Source organism: Aotus nancymaae, unplaced genomic scaffold (genome assembly GCF_030222135.1).
Source record: "Aotus nancymaae isolate 86718 unplaced genomic scaffold, 86718_ANA_hifiasm-v0.15.2.pri h1tg000057l, whole genome shotgun sequence".
Taxonomy (NCBI): Eukaryota; Metazoa; Chordata; class Mammalia; order Primates; family Aotidae; genus Aotus; species Aotus nancymaae.
Genome location: NW_026988471.1, coordinates 53,452,543 through 53,480,345, shown reverse-complemented (window position 1 = coordinate 53,480,345; position 27,803 = coordinate 53,452,543). Strand labels below are relative to the sequence as shown.

The following is a 27,803-nucleotide window of genomic DNA, read 5'->3' as shown; positions in this document are numbered from 1 at the left end:
CCACCTATGACACCGAGATCAATCACGGGGTAAAAAATGACTATGCCATAAGAAGCTTCTTAAAAATAGTAGTTACCATGAAATGGTGAAACGGGGCACTAAAAAGGCATCTAAAACTTAAAAAAAAATCTTTAATTGATAACATTAATGAATTAAAGCAGGAAAATAAACTTTCATGCTTTCCATGGATACCCAAAAAAGCAGAAAGATAAAGTACGTCCTTACTCAGTCTTAACCATTCCCATCGGTCTTCCCACTTGTCGATCATTTCTTTCCTCTTTTCTGTCAACTGCAGTAACTTTTCCTTGATCTGTATGAAAAAGAGGATCCCCGGGACATTTTAATAAAAGGCATCACATCTTGATAGGGTATTTTATACTAGAAATACACATTTTCTGCAGAGACCACCATTAAGCTGGGAGATATCTAAGGACTGCTCAGTCTGTATGGAGACTGGGAGAGGAGAGAAAAGCACAGCACTGCTCCTTCCAGACGGGGCTGGAGGAAGGCGGGGCAGCCCTGCTGAAGCTGCTTTGTCGCGAGGAGGCTCCCTGAAGCAAACACATTCAGGAGGGGGACAGCAAGAGGGACAAAGTCCTGACCTCTTGGAGAGGATGCCCACTCCCATGCAGGGGGCCACACACTCAACTAAAAATTTACTTTATTACCATCGTCCTAACCACAATCACCAACCATGCACTCAACAGCAAACTGATCTAGGACATATTCAGTGGACAAGTGGCATCACCTAGAAAGAGTACTGATAGGGGAGACGGGGAGTCCATTTTTCAACCTGCAGCCCTCAAAAATTATCTACTGTGTCACAGATTTACCAGCCTGGGCCTAGAGTCTGGCATAAATGTATTATTCTGGATGCACAGGAAAGAAGTTTTAAAATATGTGTGTGTATATATGAATATAAACACACTATCTATGACACACACATACATATAAAATGAAGTCATTTTACATCTTGACACCAGCTGCATTTATCCTGCAGCTCCAAAGCAAAGTAGCATCCTACCTCCTCAGATGCATAGTGTTTTCTTGCCAACAGGGATTTCCCAAGTTCAATGCAGGTTGTGAAACTGTCATTACGTGCATCAATTTCAGCTTTGATGCCTTGATGATTATTCATTAAGAGTTCAACAGATGACACATCCCTAAAATTAGACAAACAATGCCTCTATTAGGAGATCAAGCGTTTCAAAAAATGCATAGGTTTTAAAACACAAAATTTGAAGGAAACTGATGATCTTTCTGGTCTGAATCGCTGCCTGCGCTTAGGTTGGGCCACTGGAGCCAAAGCACAGTGACAGCACAGTTCAAGACCAGCCAGGCAACCAAACTTTAGAATATGGCTACTTTTGTTTTTGTGTGCGTATCTGAATAATTCAAAATGGTTGCTAGGTGGGTGCCAGAAAAAACTTTTACTTTGCAACGCAAGTCAGAAAGATTCTCTTCTAGAAAGCAGAGAAGCAGTAATAGATGCCCCAATCACACCCTTGATGAGTGAGCTGTCAAAGATTCCGTATGTGCGTATCATAGAGCAGCTAATACAGTCTCCTTATTCAGACACAGAAAGAGACACAGGATGGGAACCAGCCCAGACAGCAGCGACCAGCATAGATCAAAACCTGCTGACCCTGATCCAGAAAATACAACTCCTTCAAAAATACGTGTAACAAAAATATTCCTTTTATTGTGGCATAGTTTATTTCTCAATTACGGTGGGGACTAGAGCTGGTAGAAGGGTGAACTGGAGGTTAAATATGTACTTCTGTGTTCATCTATTAACTTCTCTTCACTAAGTTGCATGAAATGAAGCCAATGATACAGGAAAAATATTATATAACCCAGGGACACCATTAAAGCAGATGTTGAGGGTGATAATTTTAATAATATGCATAAAAAGGAGATAGAGTGGTTTTTAATCCAAAAAACAAGCACAGAAAAATAACTCAGAAAAGCCATATCATTGCAAAGATGGGGCAGTTATTTGTGCCCAAGGTATGCGGCTACTTGAAGCACGAGGTCCTACTTCAAGCATGGATGTGGGCTAGAGGGCCTGAGTGACTGTAGAACATGGGAGCCAGGAGTGGGGAGAATGGGAGAGGCTTTGATAACCCTCGGCCCCCCATTCCCTGGTAAAGGTGTTCACCCGAAGCAGGGGTGCTGCACCCCCCACACTCCAAGCACCTCCCCATCGGCGCTTGGGCCTTGAGGCTCTCAGGCAAGAACTGCTTTCACAGCTCCTGCTTCTCACTGGAAAACTCCTTCTATGTTTTAACCAAGGGCCAATGAGCCCAATTTCCCCCAGAATGGAAGCATTACCTTGGCTTCTCCTGGGCCTCGATCTGCCGGATGACATCCTCCATCCAGAGCATGAGGTCGCGCACCATGCTGAAGAAGCGGAACTTGTCCCCCGTGTCCACCAGCCGCACCCTGCGGCTCTCACAGGCATCCAACAGGGACTTCCAGGCTTCCAAGACCTCGTTCTCACGCTTCTGGATGTCGTCGGCCTTGTCACCTGCATAGGCTGCCTGGAGGCGGGCTGCGTCCTCCTGCAGCTGCCTCACCTGTGAAGCCATGTGGGAGATGAGCGATGTCAGCACATGGTGGCCTTTCCACCATCACCCGAACCCCTCTTCCACTCTGCTCACACAGTAAAGGGAACACAGAGTCAAAACGTGGCCTGTGGCCCTCAAAGAGCCCTCAATTTCACTGGGGATATCCAAGTTTTCTATAAATGTATTCAACTATATTAGTAAGTTCTGCATGAATGAGAAAACAAATGAAATGCTACAGGAAGACTGGCAGGAGAGCTTAGTCAGGAAAGTCCCCTGGAGGCAGCCTGGGATATCTGAGTGGGACATATTCAGATACAGTCAAAAAAAATAAATACCTAATCTGCTATCTCGGGGTAAAGATAAATGTTTTTATAAAGAACGGCAAACTGCCACAAAGAACACATTTTGAAAATTACTTCCCATTGCTATGTGAATACAATGTATGTATTGCCTATAGTTCTCACCATGGGACTTTTATACTCAGAAAACATAAAAATGTGGCATCCAATGTGGTTAAAATAACTAAATGTTAAAGAAGGTGAAACTTGAAATAGCCAAATTTCAACAAAAACCTTGTAAAACTGCAAGTTAACATTGAGAATTGTGATTTGGTAAACTGAGCCAATGATGTACTTCTAGTTACATCTACATATTTTGTTTATCCTTTTCAGCTATGACAGGCAGAAAGAAGAAAGGAAGGAAGGGAGGGAGGAGAAAGGAAGGGGAAAGAAAAGAAAAAGAAGGGGGGGAGGGAGGGAGAGAGAGAGAGAGAGAGAGAGAGAGAGAGAGAAAAGCAAAAGCAAAAAGAAAAGAAAGGAAAGACAAGACAAGACCACAAACCAATACAGAAACTGGCATGAAGAGAATGTTCAGAGAGCAGGAAATGCAAATGGGTCTTAAACATGAAAAGATGCTTTATGGAACTGCTGTAATGTGTCATCTATTAATTGGTAAAAATCCAAGTGTGATGATATATTTGTCAGTGACCTCATTCTTTATAGACAGGAGTGTTAACAGGCTACAGCTCCTACAGAAGGTAAATGGGCAGTACCCCAAAAAATTATAAATGCAATACCTTCTGATTTTATGATCTTACTTTGGGGAATTTATCCTACATATATTCTTGCATATTTAGAAAATGAAATATGCATAGATTATTTACTGCTGCAGTGTCTGTAAAAGCAAAAGACTAAACATAAAGTAAGTGTCCATCAGTCAAGGACTGGGTAAATTAATGATGGTTCATCCAGCAGGAGACTCTTACGCAGCCATGAAAAAGAATGAGGAAGGGCTTCTATGTAGTCAACATGAAAAACACACCAAGATGACTAAGTGGAATAAACAGTGCAGACAATGTGCACAATATTCTTCCTCTGTAAAAACAAAATTAAGAATACACTCTTACCTTTTTTAGGGGACAGTATATGTCTTTATAACTGAAGCTAATAAGTGCAGCTCATTTTGTAGTTAAATTTTCTCCTCTTACATGTCTTATATAAAGTACATAACATTACTAGTGCCATGCTTGTGCACAATGTGTAATTAAAGACATACACATAGAGGGGAATGGACACGCAATCATCATTTACTGATAAAGCTGCATGATCAAAGAAGTCTGCAGACAACTGTACTGGATGATGAGAGCTTTTAGATGTCTGTGAGAGTAGTATTTGGAGAAATGCTAAGTGGAGTAAAAGCGGGTGGGGATGGACAGCACTAGGGCTTGTAGGGAGGTGGATTACTGATTCCTGATTGCACAGAAGGATTTCAAGTGATAATAGGTTTAAAAAAAGTAGTTTCTGCAAAAGACGCAAAGAAGAACCAATGGGCTTTGGTTTCCATTGTGATTTGATTTCAATATCCCAAGGGATTTTTGGAAATATTCTTTGATTATGGCCAGGTTTAACTTGAATTACAATGAGCAATTCCTAGGAAATAATCTGAAAAGCTAATTTTCCTACACAACGAATCACATTTTTTAAAACACCTGTTTCCGTGTCTCTGGTTGTTTTCTATAAATTTCTTCTCACAATAAAATGTAAAGTAGAAGAGGATAGCAAGTGAAAATTTCCACAAATATTAACTATTGCTTTGCATAAACACACAAGACCTTCATCAGTGCTATGTGTCACTCCCACTGCTCCTGTGCAGAATGGAGACAGTGGCAGGTCAAACTGGCACAAAAGGAAACAACCAAAGAGGAAGCACCACGTGCTCCTGGGAGCCTGCATCAAGGGCCTTCCCTTCTGCTCTGTTACTCTGTGAAAATAAACCCAGATCAGGTCAATATCTGCAGTAGGACACACACATCCTTTTTACAGCTATAAACATCATAGCCCAGTGGGTGTGGTGAGGAGCAGACTGTCAGACTTGAAGGACTAGATTCCCACCCTGGATGTTCTGAGACCCTTCTTGGGCTTCCTCATCTCTAAGTCTAAGGAAGTGAAGGGATTTAATGAAAAAATGAGAAAGCAACTCCACTATGTCTCAAGTGTCTTTCAGTTCTAAAAGTAAATGATTTTACAGGTGCAGAGGAAAGACCTACACTGCTAAGGTGTTTTCTAATTCTATCTCTAGGTATCCCATGTTTCCCTAAACTTTTGTAATACAATAATAATTAGAAAACATTTATAGAGATCTCACTATGTTATACATTTTGCATCTCAATCCCTAAACTATTAGGGAACCAAAGCTTAGAGAGGTAAATTAAACTTGCAGTCACAGTGACAGGAATTAAGAATTAAGAGGAAGTGAGAGAACAACAACCAAGGTGGTCCCTTCACAGAACAAATCCCAACGTATACCAAAGCCATCTAGAGGCTGAGGCAGTAGACTGAGTCAGCCCAAGGCTGTATCTGGGTGGCCTGTTTCTGTAAATAAAGATTTATAGGAACACAGCTAGCTCATTCATCTTCTCACTGTCTATAGTTGCTTTATGCTACAATGGCAGAGGGCAGAGCTGCAATGGAGAGTGTGAATCTCATAAAACTGAAAATATTTACTATTTGGCTTTTAACAGAAAAAGCTGAGATAATCTAGATACTCAGTATACTCTTAACAACAAGAACAAAACCACTGACATCATCAGGGATAACATCTTTAATAAAACTGGCTTCTTCTCTAGGACCATGAAACTTAGAAGAAAAAAATACAATTTGTTTTTCAACTAAAAGGCATAAGACTAAATAAGAAACTGTGCAGAGATCAGAAAAGAAACTAGAGAGTGATTATACCAGATTCTGCTATATTGTTACTACTTTGTCAAACATCTTTTAAACAAACCCTTAGTGCCAATCATTTTATACTGGGGACCAGGCACGCTAAAATGTTAGAATCCAGTTTTTTTTCTTTTTCCTGGCATACAACTTAGAACCCGGTTGATAAAAAATAGTAAGGTATTATTTTGGAAATTGTTCTGGATGAATATGCTAACATAATAAAAACTCTCACTAAGGCTGTGACTCGCACATGTCCGTGTATGCATCAGGTTTATTTATTTTAATTACGGGGACATTCATCTAATGTTTGCAAATGTGGCAGATGTAGACTTTTATGGACTGGTAAGTTCTCCCAAATGGAGCACTATTACAAAGTGGGTACATGTATGTGCTTAATTGGGACAATTCTTTTGACGAGTCAAGGAATAGGGAGATACTCAGAGATGCAAGAAGATGTTCTATGGAGAGAAAGCCTCCCCACCACCCATGGGCAGCTGCCCTACCCACCTGTGTGCCCAGAGCCTGGATGTCATGCTCAAATGTAGTGTGCATTCTCTGTAAGGTCTCCACTGTGTTCTGATCTCTCCCAAGCTCCTCAGGGAGTTTCTTATGTTTGTCCTGTATACGCCCAAAGATCTCCTTGGCATCATGGTAAAACTTGTGCAGTTCATAGGAAGCAGCAAGAATCTGTGTTCTTGTGTCAATGAGTTCCAGGAGGTCGGCCCAGGCTTCGTTGAGGCCATCCTTCCATTCAGCGATGGTGGCGGCATCTGAATGTCCAGAGTTGATGAGCTCATCTGCCATGTGATTGACTGTGTCCACGCGCTCCTGCCCAATGTTCCCAGTATCTCGGGCAAATTCCCGGAATCGTTCTTGTAACATCTGAAATGAGGATGGGTAAGGAAATTGGTGAGCCCGTTGTGAACTATTTCTTGATCACACTGCCTCTAAGCAAGACGTAACCATAATACTCATGACTTAAGAACAACAGATCTTAGCTCGAGAACCTCTTAGCAATTGGGTTTCCTTCTTGCTCACTGCAGCAGAGTGAGGCACTACCTCCACCTCCTTTAACTACTGGGGGAAGGGGTGCACAGAGAGGTTAGCCAATCTAAATACAAGTTACCTGCTTATAAAAGAAACACCACCTTAAAACTAAACCCTAAGACCTCTAACTGGAGTCCAGGGCATCTTATCTGCTCACAGATAAGGAATGCAAATGGCCTTCCACACCATCGCTCACTGCACAACCAACTCATGCACTGTCTGAAGTACTTGCCGTGACATGCTCATAGTCCTGTCCCAGTTCATGGGACCCTGCGACCACCTCCCTCTCAGCGATCCACTGCTCCAGGTCGTCTACCTCCCGGTTGAGCTGGAATAACCTGTGTCTCTCATCCAGCTTGCCTCTCCTCTCTTCAGCAAGGTCTTTCAGACCAGCATACAGTTTATCCACTTTGGATTGCCGCATGCTAATGCGTTCACTGAAAAAGAAAGGAAGCAATGGGGAGAAAAAGGATCTTAAATGTCAATTTTCTTCAGGGAAAAACAAATGAGGTGGAGATAATGGGAGAGCCCATTACATCGTATTTCTCAAAGGAAACTGGTTAACCTACTTACCATGAAAAATAAAACTCTGAAATTGGTCACAATTTGAAGTCACTTGAAGAGCCAATATGTACACAACGTCAGTAATTAAGGCCAAAGGCCATCCCTAATTTAATAGTGGGGGTAGGCGAATGTAGGGGGTAGAGGGGGAAATTCTCTCTGCACTGCTGGCTCTGCAAATCAGGATTTTCTTTGATGTTAAAAGTTAATGTAAAATCTTCCCAGTCAGGAAGGTGGCAAAAGAAAAAATAAAATAACGCAAAATCCAGAGCGGTCTTGCATTCTCTGTTACTACGTTGCCTGAGGGACAAATGACATACCCTGTGTGGCACGCATGGGCCTCTACCTTCTCTGGGCTAAGTGCTCATCCTTGTTAGGAGGGCTGGATCAGCCACTCCCATCTCACGAGTCCCAGGTGTGAGTCAGGAGACTAAATCCCCCTCCCTCCAACTTCTCCCCAGAGTAATGGTCTCAAACCAGGATATGAGAGACAAAGACATCATAGCACTTAACCCTGGAGACTACGAAGAACACTTTCCTGGGAATCCTGATCATGAACATCTTAAGAACCTCCTACAACAACAGAGCCACTGACCTCATCTCCCCCAACCTGCCTTGGTTAAATGCACAAGGCCAATTCCTTTCCAAGTCATAAAAGGCATTTACACAAAAAGCCTAAAATGACTGCTTTGGGAAGTTGATACAGGAGGCTGGTATAGAGTAGATGAGTACCACACACTCAGCTCTCTTGTTCTAATCACTTGATGTGTAAGACTCAGGAGGTGTTATCATTTTGTTCTTTCTGGGAACCCCTGCATTTTATAGGTCCATGCATTCTTGTCTAATGCTCCTCTTAAAACTAATAATTACTTTCCTAAACTGCATGGCTTTTTCAACCCAAGGGTAAGTGCTACCACTATCTGTATCCATGCAAGTCAACCTGTACTTCTGATAATTTTTATTTTTTTGAGACAGGGTCTCACTGTGTCACCCAGGCTGGAAGGCAGCAGTGTGATCATAGTTCACTGCAGCCTCAAACTCCTGGACTCAAACCATCCTCCCCACCTCAGCCTCCTGAGTAGCTGGGAACTACAGACATGTGCTACCACACCCAGCTGGTTTTTGTATTTTTTGTAGAGATGAGGTTTTGCCATGTTGCCAAGATTGGTCTTTGGTCCCTGGCCTCAAGCAATACTCCCTCCTTGGCTTGCTGAAGTGCTGGGATTACAAGTGTAACCCCTGTAGGTTGACTGCCCAGCCTAGTCAACGTGTAGTTTTGACTCATGACACCAACACTCTTTCAGTAGAGCCTTGGCCAACAGGAGATATTTAACCCACAAGAGCAATTTCTTAATATAACAGTTCACCCATCCTAATCATGATAGGCCTAAAGGGTCTGTTTTAAAAATGCTTCTCAACGATTTGCCTTACTAGCAATTCATGATGAATGCTGCCACATTTACTTTCAGTGTGGGTTAGCAAGGGACCCTTGCTGAGAGGAATTGAGAGCCGGGTCTTACCTTCATGAAGGGGCACTCACCTTTCAGGATGGCTGTCGGCCACCAGGGCCCGGCTGGTCTTGGAGAGCTGATGCACAGTCTCTGCGTAGTCCTCCACAGCTTGTTCTAAAATCTGGTGCTTCTTCAACATGGAGACAGCGCTCTGCTCATCCTGCAAAGACAGGAGAATGTCACAACCATAGCCATCCCCTCTGGCCCTACACCATCTCAAGGAGTGACAGACTAGCTGCTTAGTAGGGTAGGAGGAAGGATCGGTAGAAAGAAAAACTCCAGAGGTGTGGTATGGACAGTGGAACACAGAAGTGTTCCAAAAGCTTCCACATGGACTGGACCACAGAAGCCTGTGCAGAAGATAAATATGAGGAGAACGCAGAATGAATAAGACCACTCTCAGAGAAAAGCTCAGGCAGACCAAATGTGCCTTGCTCACTGGAATTCCTCATGGTCCATCAGGTATGTAAAGGCAGCATTCCTGGCTGGAACCTTGCAATACTTTCAAATTGTCTCCAAGCCATCTTGTATTTTGTAAAATTTGGGGAACCTATAAATTGACAGCAGGAAGGACTCCGGCATATTTCAAAGATGACAGGACGAACCTGGTCTTAATGGCACACTAGGATTCAGATAAGAAAATGCCGTATCAAGGGGAAACCAGCAGCTGAATTTCAGACACCTTCATGCACATGGTGTCCCCTTAACACTTACAGGCTACAAGGGAAGTTTCTACAGAGACAGCAGCCAACAGAAAGCAAGCTCAGGGTCTGAATCTGAGGCGCTCCTGGGGCAGGACCGCTTCCCGCCTCCTCTCACCTTGGCCTTTTCCTCTGACATCATGTACAGCTCCTGCTCGCTCATCCAGGCTTCAGCCTCGGCAGCATCAAAGTAGTACTGCTGGGCCCTGTGCGCCTCCTCCAGCCGCCTGTGGCGTTTCTCCGTCTCCTCAATGAGGAGACCCCACAGCTGCTTCAGATCGGCAAGCCTCTGTCTGATGGCCTCAGCGCTGAGGCTGCTGCTGTCTGTGACGATGTTTTGGCTCCTCTCAAAGATGTCGTCAATGCGAGGCTGGTGCCCCTGGATTTCTTTCTGGAGGGTCTGGAGGGAGCAGAAAACACACATAAAGACTTGCTAAACGGCAACCAGCTGGTGCTTATGGCAAGCTGTTAGGGCCAAAAAGAAATCGCAAGGCTTCAAAGCTCTCTGCCATTCTCGGTCTCATAATTTAGAGCAATTATTTAACAGACAGAGCTAGCCCAAGCAGAAAGGTGTACCTGGTTTTTCTTTATTAACAGCTGCACAGTCTGGAGGTTGTGGCCATGATCCGTGGAAGTTGCCAAAGGCATCCTCTCTCCAACCCACAACTGGGAAGAATTGTAAATAAGTAGTCAGATCCACTCAGAGGAACAAATAGATGACACAAACGAGAGCAGTGAGGGGCAGTGAGGGACAGCGAGGGCGAGCTTCAGAGAGGGCCCAGCCCCCTCGGGAGGGCTTTCTGGGGAAGCAGGCCCTTGTTCTCCAATACAGGGCTAGGGCGACTCTTTCCAACTTTACCTCATCCTCAAGGTCAAACTCACTCTGAGTCCTCACTACGTTTAAAAAGCCTGTTCTAGGGTCATTAAAATCCTAGAGTATCTCTAGATAATGAGAGGAACAATGGAGTTGCATGTAGTGTGAAAAGGGAAAGAAACTTTAGATCATACAGAGCGTGGACTTTGACACCTCAGCTTGCCAACGTGGCCCAAGGTGAAGTTGACCGAGAAGTCAGAACATAGGCTTCAGGGCAGGCAAGGGGGCTTGTGGAAAAGCCATGTGTGCAGCGGGAGTCAACTCACGATCTCGTCCTCCACATCCCTGTTGAACTGGTGGATCTCTTTGGAGGCCAGCAGGTTATGCTTCCTCTCGTTCAAGGGTTCCAGCAACTCCATGAACTTGGTCTGCACAGTGAGGCGCTTGCTGTCCACCTCATCGGTGCTCTTCCCTTCCTGACTCAGGGCCTGGGCTTGGCTTTGGAGCTCTTCGATCTCCTTCTTCCGCACTTCCATCTGATTCTCCAGCATCTGAGGGCAGAGAAGAGCCTCAGCGCTCAGCAGAGACTATCTTTTGCAGTGACTGACTCTAAGCAGAACTGCTGGGCCTGGGACTTGGCCACATTGCAAAGACAGCCACGTGAGCCACTGGAAGATTTTGCCACTAACTTGCTTTTTCAACATCAATGGAACTGTTTTCCAGTAAATTTGAGGTAAATTCATTTGCCCTTAAAGCCCTCTACTGTGGTGTAAAATAAATGGCTACTTTTATTATCTATAAAGTGCCTTGAACAACTCAGATAACTGTCACAAATCAAGACATTAAACAGCAAAGTATGTGAATATTTCTTTTAAGTAAAATATAGAATTGCATGAGATAATTATTTATTCAACTGTTAAATAGTGATAATACCCATTAACTAAGAAAACTATCAATCCCATGCACAGACAGCCGACACCCATTACTCCTAATATTGTGTCTTTCTAGTCTGGAACCATGTCTTTCTATTCTGGAAATGTCCTATGATGCTGTTAGAACAAGTACTTTTCTGGGTTAAAAATGCCTTCCCATGGAGGGTGGACTCCTGAGAATGCAGTGGGTGAGTAAAGACTCTAAGGACTGTGGCTGTAAAACAGAAACACACCCAAGTCCATGATGGCTTGTCCACTTGCCTGTTGCTTTTTCAGCAGGATATTGACGCTGGTCAGGTCTTTGCCATAGTCATCAGATTGAATCTGACTCTCCAGGCCGTGCAGCCATTTGTCTAGATCTGCACAGCTCTGGGTGAAAAGTTCAGCCTTGTTTGCATCAAAGAGCCGCTGGGCCTTGGTCTGGGTAGTGGATTCAAGGACTTCCCACATTTTATGTAAACCAGTGAGTTTCTCCTTCACCACAGCTTCTGTCTCAGGCTTTTCTGAAATGAGCTGCATTCCTTCCTGGAAAACACAAACCAGCATGGTTGTAAATAAATAGTTTGCTGCATAAAAAATATCACTGTGAAAAACAAACTTAGGACATTTGATCTGTGATATACCCATTCATTCAATACACAGTCTTTCCACATGAAGTTACTGCTCAATAAAATCAACAATGGAGTAGGTTGTGTACATTACATGGGTTTCATGCGAATGAAACAATAAGCGCTACATGCTGAAATAGTTTCAACTGGGGCAACGGAATATTGAATGCTAATAACCTGACTTCATCCCCTCCGCTCCATGACCAAAGACGATATAAAAAATATTATCATTATTATTTGGAGACAGGGTCCCATTCTGTCACCCAGGCTGAAGTGCAGCAGTGCGATCTCAGCTCACTGCAACCTCTGCCTCCCGGGCTCATGCCTCAGCCTCCCTGGCTTGTGCCTCCGCCTCTCCAATAGCTGGGATTAAAGGTGTACACCACCAGGCCTGGTTAATTTTTATACTTTTCATAGAGATGGGGTTTCACCATGTTGGCCAGGCTGGACTCAAACTCCTGGCCTCAAGTGATCCACCCGCCTTGGCCTCCCAAAGTGTTGGGATTACAGGCGTGAGCCACTGTAGCCTGTCAAAACATTATTTTAACCATGAAGAATCTGAAACAATATAAAAGTCTAAAAGGAGAGAAGGGAGGGATGGTGAACTCCACATTTATCTTCAGTTATGCTGCACAGAATCTCTCTGTGTCAGAAGAACACATTATAATAATTCTAGTGCCTAGTATACAGTAGTGTCACAGGAAAAATAGAAAAATTTTAAAAAATATGTACATATTTAAAATTATGTGCAACTGTATCTGATAAATCTGTCACAGAGCAACACAAATGATAGGATCAAGACAGTGGAATCTCTGCATAAGAGCTCACAGTCCGTCAGCAGCAGCAGATGAAAAGCACAACAGAAACTAAATGCCTAGTATTCGTTCTAAGATAAATCAAGTGTTTCGTACCATCTGGTTTGGTTTCAGCTTTCTTCCCTTTTGAAGGGTTGAAATCAGGAACCCGTAAGTGTGAAGGGAGCTACTACTGGCTGTGTAACTTATATAAATGCACAGGTAAGACTCAGAGGTGCTGGAAAATGTGTTAAATAAAAAGGAGTTCATTACTACCCTGTTTGTTTTCTCACCATGGCCACATCAAATACCTTAACTCACCTTCTGGATTTTGTCAAGCCATTCTTTGTTGGATGCGAGTTCTGCCATAAATGCTTGATGCTTCAACCATTTACTGTGCAGATTTCTGGCTTCATCATAAGACATGTCCTGGGCTGTAAGCATCTTCTCATTGATCCAGAGAGATAGCTAGGGAAAGATCAGAAGGATTCAGAGATTGTAATCCTAGACATCAGCCTTTCTTTTGCCTGGTAAGGGTTATGTTTATGTCATGTTATGCATACTATACATGTTTCCATGGCAAGAGAAAACCAAATATTTAACTTCACAACTCTGACCCGTCATGACAGGTGTCCATTAGATGGAGCTTGTACCTGAGCTCTGCTCCAAATCATATCTAACATTCATTCCAGAAGTACAAATGCTCTATGTGCTAGCTTTCAAACTATTTGGCACTCATAACTGGCTTTCCCCACAAAGGCTTGTGTTTAAAATTCTTCCCTAACCAGTTCAAGACATGACCCTTTTCCTCTTCCAAATACCTGTGTCAGCTATACTATGTTAATCATGATTGACTTTTACTCCATTTGGCAATCCTTCTTACTCTTTTAGTTCTTTTTATTTAAAACAAAAAACAACAACAAAAAAACCCTACTCATGTATTACCTTCCCCTTTTCGCAGGTGCATCTACAAGAATGCCAAAAGGCATAAATAGTTTGCTCACTGTAGGGCTAGGGCAACAATGATGCCCTTTCAATGTTTCCTTCAAGTTTGAGTCACCTTTACCTCTTTCTTCCATAGCCTCTAGTTCTCTAAAGAACCTCTCATTCACACTAAGAACACTTCACAAGACTTGATTTTGAGATCCAACATGTGTGCCTGGATCTGAACTGTGGAGAGCCACACAAAGGCTGCTGGCCGCTGACAGACCTGAGAAGGGAGCTCTCTTAACGGGGTCAGCCAAACGCCAGGCCCAGACCCACTTTTGCTGGATTCCTTCCTGAATCAGCCCTTGCCCATTACTGCCTGCCTGTAAGGGCCATGCCAGAGTCCTGATTCCCACCCCATTTGCTGTGCTAACCTAGGAAGAGCTTTTTGTTTGCCTAGGCTGAAGATACACAAAAGAACGCAGAGCTGGCCTGGAATCAGAATCAACCACTACAAGAACCACGTCACTTCTCCTGAGTGACCGTGAGAAGCCCACTTTTACAACAGTTACTGTCACAACAAATTTGCACCTTAAATCCTTCATAGTTCTCTCAATAAAGATCTAGAAGTGGCACATAAAACCAGTAGAAGTCCTTAAAGAATTAACATTTCCAAGGCTTTCCACTCTGGCTCTGGGCTGCTGCCTGGAGAGGCTTCCCCATAGATATGTTTTTGGAAATGATGCTAAGGAGAGTGATGTGGGTCACAGGAGCCCCCTGGCTCTGAAAGTGGGTGAACTCTTGGTTATCGTCCTTACCTTTCTCGAGCTATTCACCACGCAGGGAATGGGGTGGGGGCAGGGGGTGGGAGGGTATTAAAAGCAAAAGGTAGTGAGATTTTTGTCACTCTTTGTTGAGGAAAAAAATAGCAAATCTCATAAAGCCCTCTGTCATCAAAGATCATGGATCTATTATACAATAAAGACACTGCCACTTCACTTCCTACTTTGAAAGAATTATCTGTGTTCCAGTTAGAATTATCTAGGTTCCAGTTATCTGAGCAGCTAAAATCTGAAAGACCATGGCCAATCTTCGGAGAAAAGAAGTTAAAAGGAAACTGAATGACAAAATTTTTCCCTATATTCTGTACATACACAGAAAATAGAAGGCATTTACTGATTCAAAGTGCCAAGGACATTCACATATTTTCACTATTCATAACCACCTACCCAAGAGGGATTAAGAAAAGAGAGAGAGAGTGCTACATAAAAATCAGAGGCTTATAAACAAATCTGCTCTTTGCTGAACACATCATCCTACAGATAAAGCAACATGCGATACAGCACAATGAAATGGATCTACGGAACTTGCTAGTTCATCCGCATTCTGGAGCCAGAGCTACAGTTATTATTTGTGGGCATTTACAAAGCTCATTTAAAAATTTGCTCATTCTCTGCAGAAAAGAACACTGTGCAGATTGGAAGAAGATAAGGAAAAAATGCTTTGATCATTGAATTAAGCTAACAGCAAAGGACTAACTCACATCCCTGTACCAGACACATGTAGATATACTGTCTTCCTGGAAAAATAAAAATCAGTTCCAGAAAATAGGTGGTATAGTGTGAGAAAAGACAACAAAAAAGCAATACTTTTAAAATAATTCATTCATTTTTCATAACATCACGTTAAAGTAACACTACAGACTTGGCACGGTGACTCACACCTGTAATCCCAGCACTTTGGGAGGCGGAAGCGGGTGGATCACTTGAGGCCAGGAGTTCGAGACCAGCCTGGCCAACAGGGTGAAACCTCATCCCTACTAAACATACAAAAACTAGCTGGGTGTGGTGGCACACACCTGGGATCCCAGCTTGGAAGACTGAGGTAAGAGACTCACTTGAACCCAGGAGGTGGAGGCTGTAGTGAGCCAAGATCCCACCACTGCACTGCAGTCCGGGCAACAAAGCGAGACTGCCTCAAAACAACAACAACAACAACAAACACTACAAAGATGTTGATGCTCTCTGTTTTCCCACTACAACTGAGAATAGGAGGGTCCCTGCTCATTTCAGCATACTGTATGTACCAGCATACTGTATTGCTGGTACAATAGTTGTCCTCATTTGGTGGTGGGGTGGCAACAGGGGCAGATCTCACAATCCACACCTTCTCTAGCCAAGGCACCCAATAAGAAAGGAAGCCGAAAAAAACAAACCCCCGGATTCCCCACACCTTGAACAATGCCAATATCCTGTAAGAATATTAAATCTGACCTCTGAGTGCTCTGTAAGTTCTACCGGAATGACAGGTAGATTATCAAATGTAGGGCTGATCCACACACAAATGCCACTCTCAAAAGATTCTGGCTTTAAAGGGGTGTATTTTAATAAGGCTGAATGACAGAAAAGTTTATAGCCAACAACTTATCACCCTTTTGATTACAGTACTATACCAGGGGTTTTAGAGCCCCCAAGCTTGACCTAAATTCTATCAACCATGCAGAGACTATACATACTGGTGTGGGACACCCAACACCTCCCACAGACACTATGGCTGTGCTGTACTAACTTCTAATGTGGCTCAAGGAGAAACAGGCAGAACAAGGGAAGACAGGATAACCAGGATGACTTGGCACAGCAGTCACATGGAGACCTCCAAATCATCTCCTGGACATAAAAAGCCCCACCCCAACTTTCCCATATCCTTTGAGGAGAAGTCACAGAAGACAGAGCCCCTGAGCATGCCTCACAGTTACTGGAACTCAGCCAAGGTATGTGTGGAGGAGTGAACTTCTCATAAGCAGGGATGCCAATTTAGAGCAAGTGGAAACAAAGATCTAGAGACCTAGTTAAGACTGACCACCTGTGATTCTATTGGGAAGAACTATAACTTTATCTACTTATTTTTCCCATACATGTCTCCTTATGTAATTTACATATGTCAGCGGAAAATAAGAGACTGGAAATTTCAAGTACAAATGGGTTTCTCTCAAGGTTTTCCCCTGGCCACTCATCTGCTTGCTCCCTGGCCTTGTTTCTCCTCAGATTTAACCTGAGCTTTACCATGGTTAGGTGAATGAATTTAATCTTATTAACTTGCCCTTTAAAAGCAGGAATGTGGGATCCCATTGATCCCCCCATCCCCAGGAATATGGGCTGAGGTTAAAGAAAGTCATCAATGGTTCCTCAAGGGAACTGTCAAGGTGAAACAGGGACTACCAATCTGTGGAAGGCACAGCCCAGGCTGCAAACACCTCTTTATCCCTTTTACTACCTCCAGTGAAAAATGGCAATTGGTATTCACTGCAGCACAATAGGCAACTCCACACAGCTAACTTTAGATCCCATTACTCTTTTCTATGCCTTGTCTTGGGACATGAATGCCTCTGTAAGTAAGTATCCTATTTAAATGGGTTACTAATGCTTGCATGTCACTTAGAAGAGGCACTCCTGTCTTCAGCCTGTCTGGCTCCCAGTAAATCCCCCAGAGACCTAGATTTGTCAATGTGGTGCTTAAAGCTGACAGACCCTAAGCTTTATAGTTTAGGGGCTTTCCTTCTTAAGGTTTTGCTGCAAAAGCATATTGCAAAATGCACAGTAAGACAGCAGTTTAACGGACGCAAAGGATTGCTTCTGTCATAGGTGATCTAACGCAGTTGTCATTGGAGCCGTATTTCTTTTAATGTACGGTCACATGTTTGCATGCAGGGTGTCCATGATGACTGGAATCGTATTCTTAGCACATGACCTGATTCTACCCCCACACTCTTAGCCCCTTCAAGGTTCCTGCAGCTTTGTGTGGATATTCCTCAGCCCATTTTTAACTCTGAGGATTTTTATTTTAATAAACCAGAGAGGGCTGAGTCTCACCGTTGTTCTCCAGTAGACAGAGAAATATGGTGTGCTCATGAACTCACATGTGAAATCAGCTAGATGCTTTTCTCCAACTAGCTTGCAGAGAAACTACTTTTTTCTGGCCAACTTTAGTTTTCAAAGTTTGTGCATGTATCAGAAGAGCATGAAATAGTATAATGATCATCAGATTAAAACCACATGTTAAAACTTGGTGCTTAGAATCAATATTACTACTCTTTGCATGTTAGATACACATGGGAAGAGCCTGAAAGATGGATAGATAAAGGTCGTAAGCAAATAAGAAACTAATTTGTATTTTTAAAATCTCTGCTTCTTACTTGGTAGCTAGTTTCAGTTCCCTTTAGTTCTTTCCTTCCATGTTATTGAAATGTACATTGCTTTACAGAGTGAAAAAATGACACTAAACGCTTTTATGTTGCACAATATCCTAGGACATCATATCCAAAAGAACTTCCTTTGACAATGGAAATGTTCTACATCTGTGTTGTCCAAACATGGTAGCCACTAGTCACAGCTGGCTACTGAGCACTCAAGATACAGCTAGAGTGATGGTAGAACTATGCTCTTAGTTTTATTTAATTACAATTAATTTAAAATGAAATAGCCCACCAACCATAAAGACATTGTGGCTGGTATCTACTGTAATGAACAGTGCAGTACTATACTATTAATATAATATTCTAGATTATAATAATCTAATTAAGCTGTAGCTTGTAGGCTGGAGAACTGATGAAGTGCCACATATCCCTGCATGCCAGTCAAATGGTTGCTACGGATTTCTGGTTTCATTAATTTTATAATTCAAAAGGCTATTGGGCTAAATGCTGGTTGGCAATTGTTATTACTGAAACCCATGAATGGACGGATTAAAGAGCAACATACCTCTTGACAATCTTGCAGGAATTTCTGTAGATCCCTGTTGTCCTTCAACCGCATCAAAAGTTCACTGGCTGTCTCACGATTCTTCCTATGTCTATTAAAATGGTAACAAAAATAATTTTTAAAAAAGAAAGTAGAGAATCTTGAAATACAGAATACAAATCAATTTCTTTCCTGAATTTCTATCTATGCTAAAAAACAGTTTGCTTGCAGTTCTCAATAATGTGAAGGAGACAAGATAAAGAAGATATTTTAGCATCCTCCAAAGGAGTAAGCCACAGTCCCATAGAGACCCAAATACCTGCCCAAGCTGTACAACAGGCCAAACATACTGTCAAATTGATCTATACAAATTTGGTGCTTCCTAATCTGGTGCTTGGAAAAAACTATGAGCACACGCTATATACAAGTCCTTATTTTAGGCACCAGGGGAGAATCTGAAACACTTTCAAGAAGCTCATAACTGGGTGACACATACAATGCTATGAAAATATATATAACCATGTAACTGGGTTTAAACAAATGTTTCCTGACAAACAGCTTCTCATCTTGAAAACAACTCTCCAAATAATAACAACAAAAATGAATGAAAATTTTTAGACCTATAAGACTATATACTAACTGAATCCCATTTCTAACCAATTCATAAGGGTAATTGAAGCTCAAAGAAGTTAAAACACAAAACCTTAAATAAATAACTTGTAAGAATTGGAAAGAGCTGCTGAATTTGGTAAACGCTCAGGTAAAGGGGGTGCTCGCTCCCCACTTGGCTCCTTCCCCATCTGCTGTGAAGGTGCCAGCACTCTGGCAAACTTCCTTCACGCACCCAGTGGCTTAGAGACTGGAAACAGGAAAAGCAGCGTGAATGCCTAGCAAAGGACTGCCTTCCAGTGGCTCCACTGCAACAAGGAGAGCTTTATTTCCAATAGGGGAGGACCCACTGAGGATCCAGACGTGTATGCCACACATACATGAGCTTTACATTCCTGAGTCACCTAAGCAAGAAAGTCAGTCTATATTCAGAGTATTAAGATGGATAAAGTCAGAGTGCAACTGAGGAGAGCTCGGTTTTCATTCTAATTCTTAAAGCAATTTCTCACTGCATGTGCCTGCACAAGGTCTCTCCCTCCATCCGCTAACCCCAGAGGCAGGGATGCAGAAGAACACACAGCCTTGGATTCCCCACCACGCTGAGTAAGAGCAGCTTGGTGAACACGTGCTGCTGACTAGTCTGAAGAAACTTCCCCAGGAGAAAGAAAGACCTTAGAGATGCATGTGCCACATGGGTCCTCAGTGGCTGCTGACAACGCAGTGTCACAACCATCGTCTGCCTGGAGAACCAAAGGAAAAAGCCCTCTGCCTCTAGAGTTCCTGCAGATACCAGTGGCTACAGAACAGTAGAAATTATACATATTTACATGTTATTATAACATTATATATAATTATATTATGTAAATGATAGTATTATATAAAATTATTATAAATATTAAGGCATGCTAGACACAAATAATGCCTTTTTAATTTTTTTTAAGTTGAAACGAGTTCCACAGCATCAGGAAAAGGGATCTTAATATTCTTTTTTTTTTTTTTTTGAGACGGAGTTTCGCTCTTGTTACCCAGGCTGGAGTGCAATGGCGCAATCTCGGCTCACCGCAACCTCCGCCTCCTGGGTTCAGGCAATTCTCCTGCCTCAGCCTCCTGAGTAGCTGGGATTACAGGCACGCGCCACCATGTCCAGCTAATTTTTTTTTGTATTAGTAGAGACGGGGTTTCACTGTGTTGACCAGGATGGTCTTGATCTCTTGACCTCGTGATCCACCCGCCTTGGCCTCCCAAAGTGCTGGGATTACAGGCTTGAGCCACTGCGCTTGGCCTTGGGATCTTAATATTCTTATACCACATAGGCAAAATGCAAACATAGAAAAATAGTTATTCTATAATGCTAAATGAAAAGAGTTTATACATATTAAACAATATAAAACTCCAAGGCACGGGTTAGAAAGCAAACACTTAAACGGCATATGTTAGAGATGGGATTAAGGGCAGTAGTTCTCCCTTGAAAACGTTACACATTTATTGCTTTTATAACAACAAAAAATAACAAAGGCCACAGACATTTTATGTCACTGACATCTATCATCACAAACCAAAATTAAATTTGAAAAAATAAAAGACTGTTACTGAATTTGGGCTATAAAGAATTTGTCATCTGAGAATGTGGATGGGTTAGGAAGGTCAAAAGGAAGTTCCCTTCCCTCAAATTCCAGCTCTATTTCTACGGGAGTTCAAGAACGCAAATCTTTAAAGGGAGGTAATATGAGTTGGAGTTAGGGACAAACGCAGGAGTCCTGCCCCTAGTCAAAGGCCTGGGAAAAAGGATTTCGTTCCCTTTGGTGTAGCATCTCATTTAAGTCCTACAGTAGCAGGGAAGAATCCCAGATACTAGAAATTAACAACAGGACACACATCCTTGCCTCTCACAGAATTAATTAGAAATGAAAGCAACTTCACTGTCTGGAAAGATTCATTAAGGGAGAAATATGACGAGACAGAATCCTGAATGTATTTCTTATATAATCACCTCTCACACACGCCTGGCAGATACCAGCCCACGCAGCCTTTCTCTTACACTGGGACCATCAAGATGGGAAGGAGGCGGCAAGGATTTAGAGTCACATGTCCAAATGACACCGACCTATGCGCAGGTGTGACAATGGCCTTTGTGTGGTGTGAAACATAGCCATGCAGGCAGCTGGGACTATTGCTGACTCAGAAAACACTTAAAAGAAGTGAGTGTGACTTAATAGTTTACTAGTGCAATGGACATCTTTCATAGGAAGTGAAACTCAGGAAATTCTCTCCATGTTGGATCATGGATTCAATTATAGGGAAGGTCCTGAGAAGGATCTTCTAAAACTAGGCTGTGGTTTCCACAGTCCTAATAGTGCTTTTAATTTGGGGCCTCCTGATATCTCTCACTTTCTATCCCTGTAATAAGACTCAAAAAAGCTCCCTCATCGTATGAAGCAGATGTGGGTGTTCTGGTTTCTGTGAACAGTCAAGAACCTCAGGTGCCTGAGTGAAACAGCTGGGTAATTTTTGAGCCTGTTTTCTGGTATGAGACAGGGTCTTATTTTATAAAGCTGGATACTCTTCCTTGCTCCCCATGAACTGTGCTGTGGTTGCAATTTCCCTTTTGGCCAGGAGCTCCCTCCCTGTTCACACCCCCTGGTGTAGGCTAAGGACAGTCTCTAACCCCTTCACAGGCACTTTGAAGGCCACTCACACCCCACCCACATCTGTTAGAGTCAGTGTCTTTGTTCTGGAACTTTTGCATTTCAACAACTCAGGAAATTTCCTGAACGTAAGCACATTATAATGATTTTACATCCTAGGTGAATCGCTTCACTACAGCATCAGGATGTTTTGATGCACAGGGATTAGATCTGAAGGTTTAGATGTTTACTTAGCTTGTGCTCCTACAACACCTGGAACTCACAGTGTGTGTGTTTTCATAACAGACAAGTATCCTCGGGTCAGTTTCAGTTCTGTGGGCCTCTGGAGATATTAAAGTAAAATTAGAATTCAGTTAACACCAGAGGAGAAAAATTAAAAAAAATGTAGTTCTCTTGATGGTAGGTCATTGGGAAGCTCCCTCCTTCCCTCTTTCTTATGCTTATTGATAGTACAGGGTCATCTTTACATTTCTTTTTTAAAACAGGAATCCTAAGGAAACTCTGGAACACCAGGAGCCTGGGCTCTCTTGGTCAAGGGCAAAGGGAAGGTTAAGCCACAACTGAGGGCTGCTGCTGCTGCTGCTGAAACATTTTCTCATATCCAGGAGTCTTGCCAGCATCATCTGCTTCCAACAACTTTGTGCAGTTGCAGCACTGGGGACATAAAAAGAAAGCGAGGAAGCAGCAAGGCAGCTGTACACCTGCCTGAATGCACACGTCCCTAACGGCCAAGGCTGCCTGCAGGAAACCAGCTGTGTGCCCCTAACATGGAAGTACATAGGATATGTTATTTACAAAATACTCAAGAGTTAATATTACAAAAAAAGGAAATTCTTTTTCTCTAGGTTAAGAATGCCTTGCCCAATCGCTGTTTCTCATACTCATTTAAGGAGGGTGTGGTGGATTTATTTTTCTCTTTTGCAGCTGTTTTAAAAGCAACAGATACAAAATTATAATTAATATAAGTTATACCCTATTCCATAATAACACCCTTAAGAACGTACAGTTCAGGCAGGGAATTAGCTCAGAAAAAAAGATTGGAAGTGCTAAGCTCAATAAAGATTGAGCCATCTTTACTGGAAACAGAATAGTCCCCTCTCCACCCAACATCTTCTTTGAAGTCAACCTGACCAAGGGTCCCAGGAAATCCTCTCAGATGTGGTAAGCAAGGGAGTATTTTTCCTTTCTAACACACTTGAAGGCCAGAAGACAGCCATAGAGAAAGAGCTTGTTTTTTGATGACAGTCTCACCGCAAGCCCTTAAATTCAACCCAAACTGGAACAGAGGCTAGTGACTGATACAGTGGCTGCTGGCCCAGACTGGCCTGTGCTAGTGTATCCAACCCCTGATGTGTCCCAACCACCAACTTAAGTAACTGGGGCAAGGAAAGAGTAAAGGGTGAGTCAAAAAGTTAGGGTCAAATTCAGTCCACTGGCTTCCAGCCAGGGAGGAAATCTTTTATATAGACACACACACACACACACACACACACACACACACACACACACACACACACACATACATAAATAAATAATTTTAAACAAGAAATGAAGAAAGTGTATCCAATCCTGGAGATGCCCTGGCAGAAGAGGAAAATAACCTTTTCTCTTATTTACCTCTCATTACAAAAAAGATTCTATTACAGCATCATCCAAGCCAATTTTCTAAAAAAGTCCAGGTAATGTTCCTTTGTGGCTATGCCAGGTACTCAGAACAAGCAAGCCTCACCCTCCCTTCCCACTCTCCTGACAGGCTTCTTTCTCATGGATGAAGGGGAACGTGGGCTTGGCTGGGAATACCTGGCACCAGGAGACCTATCATGTGACACGTGTGTGTCAACCATCAAAGGGCATGGCTTACACCTGATAGCGATGCAGCATTACAGCTCTCACAGGTCCTTGGTTAAGAATTAGCTTGGCTTCTCAGGCTTTCTTTCCTTTTGTGGACACTTGTATATGTCTCCCTAGAACCACATTCTCAGGCAGCCATGCATGGCTCACTGATTTTTCTCCATGGGTAGATGAAGTTCTGCTGGGTGCCCATACTCTGCCCACTGGGAAATTTATACCCACACTCTCAAGGGCTTCTGACCAATGATTCAGAAGTTTGAGAGCCCCAAGGTGCAAGGTTCCCTTAAGAACATCAGCAAACTGTACCTGTCGTCAATAGAGTCCACCTTCTCCTGGATGCGATCTGAGTTGATGTTCCCATCGCTCACCAGTCTCCGGCCAGTCTCCACCACAGCGTTGATCTTCTCCTCATTGGCATCCATGGTGGTCATGAAGTCCTCTTGCTTTTTAATTGCTGCTTCAGCTCCTTCCAAGGTGGTAGGCATTTCAGTGTGAGCCAGAACATACTCCTTATTTAAAAAGAGGAACAAATCATAGTAGATCAATGAAAGATCTCATTTTCCTGTGTTCTACATTTCCATGCAACATACTTCACAGCACTTTCTTCATTATACTTACATAAAATAATTAAATCACATCAAATTAATAGGAGGGAAAAAAAAAACCCAGTGGGACACTAAGTGACTGAATTTCCCTCAGGGGTTAAATGCTCTAAATTTTTTTTTCCAAAGTGAGTGAGGAAAGGAACCAAAGTTTTGTGTATTGGCCTCAAGGGTCCTCTCACATGCCTGTCAAGGCAACAGCAATGAACCCTCTTTAAAAGAGTAAAAGCCCTGAAGGTCATGACTATCCTGAGCTGTTTCTATTTCTCTAATCTCTGCCTTGTGTCCTCGGGTAAAGTCCCTGACCCTTCTAGAGCAAGATAGATTGGTCTCAAGAAAAAAGAAATCCTCACTGTACTTTTCTTCTTTTTAAAGAGACAGGGTTTCGCCCTGCCACCCAGGTTGGAGCACAGTGCATGATCACAGTTCACTTCAGCCTTGACCTCCTGGGCTCAATTGATTCTCCTGCCCCAGCCTCCCCAAGAGCTGGGATTACAAGAGTGAGGCATGATGCCTGGCCCTCACTGTATCTTTTAAAGTGGATCAATACCTCAATTATGAGGACATGCTATGAACACATAAGGGATCCTCAATGGCAGCTGAAATGGAATGGTATTCTGTAAGGCAAGGCAGCTCCTATGGCAATCTTCAGTTCCTGTCCCCTACAATGTGATGGATTTCAATGCCTTAAAAGTATAGAGAAAAAATGTCTCTAAATTATCCATATAATTCCGTACAGGTGTGGTTTAAATCAGCTGTCCCAGTCAAATCATTTCAAAAGGCAGCCAGGGCTGCCTTCGTGGAAAGAAAGCACAGGCAGTAAGAAACCTTACCTGGTTGTTAAGAAAGGCTTCGGCTTGCTTCGTGTCTCTGAGGAACTGCTGGTAGGCGTGTGACTGGGAGAGGAGATTTTGTCTGTTCTCCCACATCTTGTGGAGCTCATTCCATCCAGTGTCCAGGGCCTGCAGCCGCTGCCGTAGAAACATGTACTGGGCATCAGTCTGTCCCTGGGTGACCATCTCGCCCATGTCCCTCATCTTCTGATAGTCCTCCTCGTAGTTGTCAATCTCGTTCTTGATGTTCTCGTGCTGCGTGAGCAGCTTCTCAGCCTCAGTCAGCGTGTTGGGCATGTCTTCTGAGGCGATTGCTGTCTGGGTCCTGGAGAGCCAGGACTGGAAGTCATCCAAGTCCCGCAGGAACTGCTGCAGCTTGCTGGCCTCTCCCAGGGAGGCCTCTCGGTTTTTCAGGGTGGTCTTCATCTCCTCCCACACGTCGCTGATCTCGGCCAGCCGAGACAGGATGGCCTGGGCCTGGTCGGGGTGCTCGGACTCCAGCTTCTCTGCCTCCTTCTGCAGGTCACTTAGCTTTGCCTCAATGGCCACCAAGTCCCGCTCCATGCCGGTCAGCTTGCGCTGCAGGGCCATGACGCCGGCCAGGTCATTGCCCAGGTCCTGGGTGGACTCGATGACCTTGGTCTTTTCCCGAATCCAGGATTTGGTTTCATTGCATTCGAGGTGGTAGTTCTGGATGCTCAGGGCAGACAGGAGGGCATCCTTCTTCCTGTCAACCAGTTCTCTGAACTGGCTCCACCTGTGAGTGCAGGGGCAGAGAACAAGTGTGAAAAAGGGAAGACCAACCACAGCTGAACTGCAAAATGAACAGTGATCGTTAATGCTGCTTATCTGTTTTCTCCATCTTTGCTTTGACTACATGCTTTTTGGAAAATCATCTCACTCAGACTGTGAACATCAAATATAATGGGAGATGGCTCAGGGATGCAATGTAATCTGGAAAAAGCCTGCCACAAAGAGGAATGTGTTAAAGAGCTCCAATGTGAGCAATGACAACACATCCATTTCCAGAGTCAATTAATTCATGTCAGCAACACATACTTCACACATCTCTGAATGTTTTCCAAATCTAAGACTAATAGTAACCTTCAAAACTGGGGCCAGCTGTAACAACCTACTCAAAAATGTTTACTCAACACAAAGATAAGACCAGGACAAAGGTCTGCCCTGACAATCAGGACTTTCATTGGCAAATTAGGTGTAGAACATACTAGTCTTGTTCCTAAAGTTATTTTAAAAGGGATAGCACAGGGGTCATCTTATAATACTGTCTACACTGGACACAGGTCACACCAAAGCCCTAATTTTGGTATGGAGAGGGGCAGGTGCTGGGCTGGCTCAGATCATCCTCTTGCAACCAATGATGTTGCCCTGAGAGACACTTCTTACAAAACAAAGACAAGTCAAAAAGCAGGTGTCAATGCCATGACATCAGTGTGGAAATGTCAATGACCCTGCCTGGGAAATTCCCAATAGCAATGCTCAGTGAGTGACCTCACCCTCTCCAGCCCCACATGTGGAAGGCTGGCACGCTGCTGGCCGTGTGCTCACCTCGTGTTGAGTTTGTCCTGCTGGGCTTTGATTTTCTTCTCACTTGGGTGGCTGCTGTGCATTAGCTGGCGTGCAATCTGGTTCACCACTGCGACCCGGGAAGCCTGGTTGTTCATTTCTGGTTCTAGGCTCTCAAACCTGAAACAGCAATTTGACAGGGCGGTCACCTCCTGGGCCACTGGTAGCCACAAGGAACAGGGCAGTGCCCAGCTGTGCCCCACTCACCTATGCTGGATGACCTCTAAGTCCTCCAGCTTCTCTGGGATCTGCATGTTGTTGAGCCACTGCTCCTTCTCGTCAATCCAGAGCTCACAGGCATCACCCTCGCTGAACATCTTGTACAGGGCCAGGGTGTCCTGGAGTGCCTGCTTCCGCAGCCGCGTCAGCTCTGCCACCTCCTTATACCGCTCCTCGATGCCCGACAGCCTGCCCCTGACGTCTGGAGACTCGGCATGCTCCTGGGGGAGGGCGTTGGCTTGCTCATGCAGCGTGTCAAGGGTGGGCCTGTAATTGGCGATCTCTTCCGCCACGTCCTTGTGTTTCTTGACCAGAGACTGTGTGGAATACTCGTCGTGGCCCACGTCGCTGCTGGAGACAATCTTGAGGATATCCAGCATCCAGGCGTCAATGTCATCAGCATCTGCCTGGAACTGGTGCAGCAGGGAGGCCTCCTCCAGGCGCTTCTTCCGAATGGCCGAGAGTTGCTCCAGGTTGGCCCACTGCTCCCGGATGTAAATGATCCTCTCACGGATCTTCTCTGACCCAAAGTGCTCCTCTGCGATCATGTCTTCGCCTTCCTTAATGGCCTGCTCAAAGTGGCCACTGCGGCCACTCATCTCGTCCTCAAATGCCCGGTGCTTGCTGAGCAGGCGCATGACACTGGTCAGGTCTTTCCCGTAATCATCAGAGGATAGGATCTTCTCCTTTTCCCTTATCCAGCCTTCCTCTTCTGCCATCTCCCAGAAGAACTTCCAGAGGCGGCGGGACTCTTCCAGACGTGCCCTGCGCTCAGCCGCCAGCTGGCAAAGCTCTTGATAACAGAACTCCATGTGGGCCACGCGGTCTCGGATTACCTGGGGGTCGCAGGGCTTGTAACCTGTTTAACATCAAGGAAGGAATGTGGGTGTGTGATGGTGTTCAGCGTAGGTGTAGGCTCACCTGTAGGCAGTGAGCTACGTTCTTATGATTACCAGTTCACTGCTAAATCTAAATGCAGGGTTGTGTGATAAGGCAATGAAGCACCTTCTAATATCTTGACTGAAACAGGAGTGAAGG

At 43.8% G+C, this 27,803-nt stretch overlaps 1 protein-coding gene across 4 annotated transcripts in view; it reads right to left on the bottom strand.

Annotated features, from left to right (window-relative positions):
• Nucleotides 1-27,803, bottom strand: part of SPTBN1 (spectrin beta, non-erythrocytic 1) — a 213,675-nt gene that overhangs the window by 13,521 nt on the left and 172,351 nt on the right. For all 4 annotated transcript variants that reach the window (XM_021672858.2, XM_064364095.1, XM_012477173.2 and 1 more), the window contains 16 exons: nt 26,754-27,624; nt 26,529-26,666; nt 24,960-25,716; nt 23,831-24,033; nt 18,441-18,531; nt 13,078-13,224; nt 11,616-11,879; nt 10,749-10,973; nt 10,185-10,274; nt 9,727-10,008; nt 8,937-9,067; nt 7,068-7,272; nt 6,296-6,670; nt 2,335-2,579; nt 1,025-1,163; nt 226-310 (listed from right to left, as the gene is read on the bottom strand). In XM_021672858.2, coding sequence (XP_021528533.1) covers nt 226-310; nt 1,025-1,163; nt 2,335-2,579; nt 6,296-6,670; nt 7,068-7,272; nt 8,937-9,067; nt 9,727-10,008; nt 10,185-10,274; nt 10,749-10,973; nt 11,616-11,879; nt 13,078-13,224; nt 18,441-18,531; nt 23,831-24,033; nt 24,960-25,716; nt 26,529-26,666; nt 26,754-27,624 — 4,248 coding nt within the window. The remainder of the gene's footprint in view (nt 1-225; nt 311-1,024; nt 1,164-2,334; nt 2,580-6,295; nt 6,671-7,067; nt 7,273-8,936; nt 9,068-9,726; nt 10,009-10,184; nt 10,275-10,748; nt 10,974-11,615; nt 11,880-13,077; nt 13,225-18,440; nt 18,532-23,830; nt 24,034-24,959; nt 25,717-26,528; nt 26,667-26,753; nt 27,625-27,803) is intronic.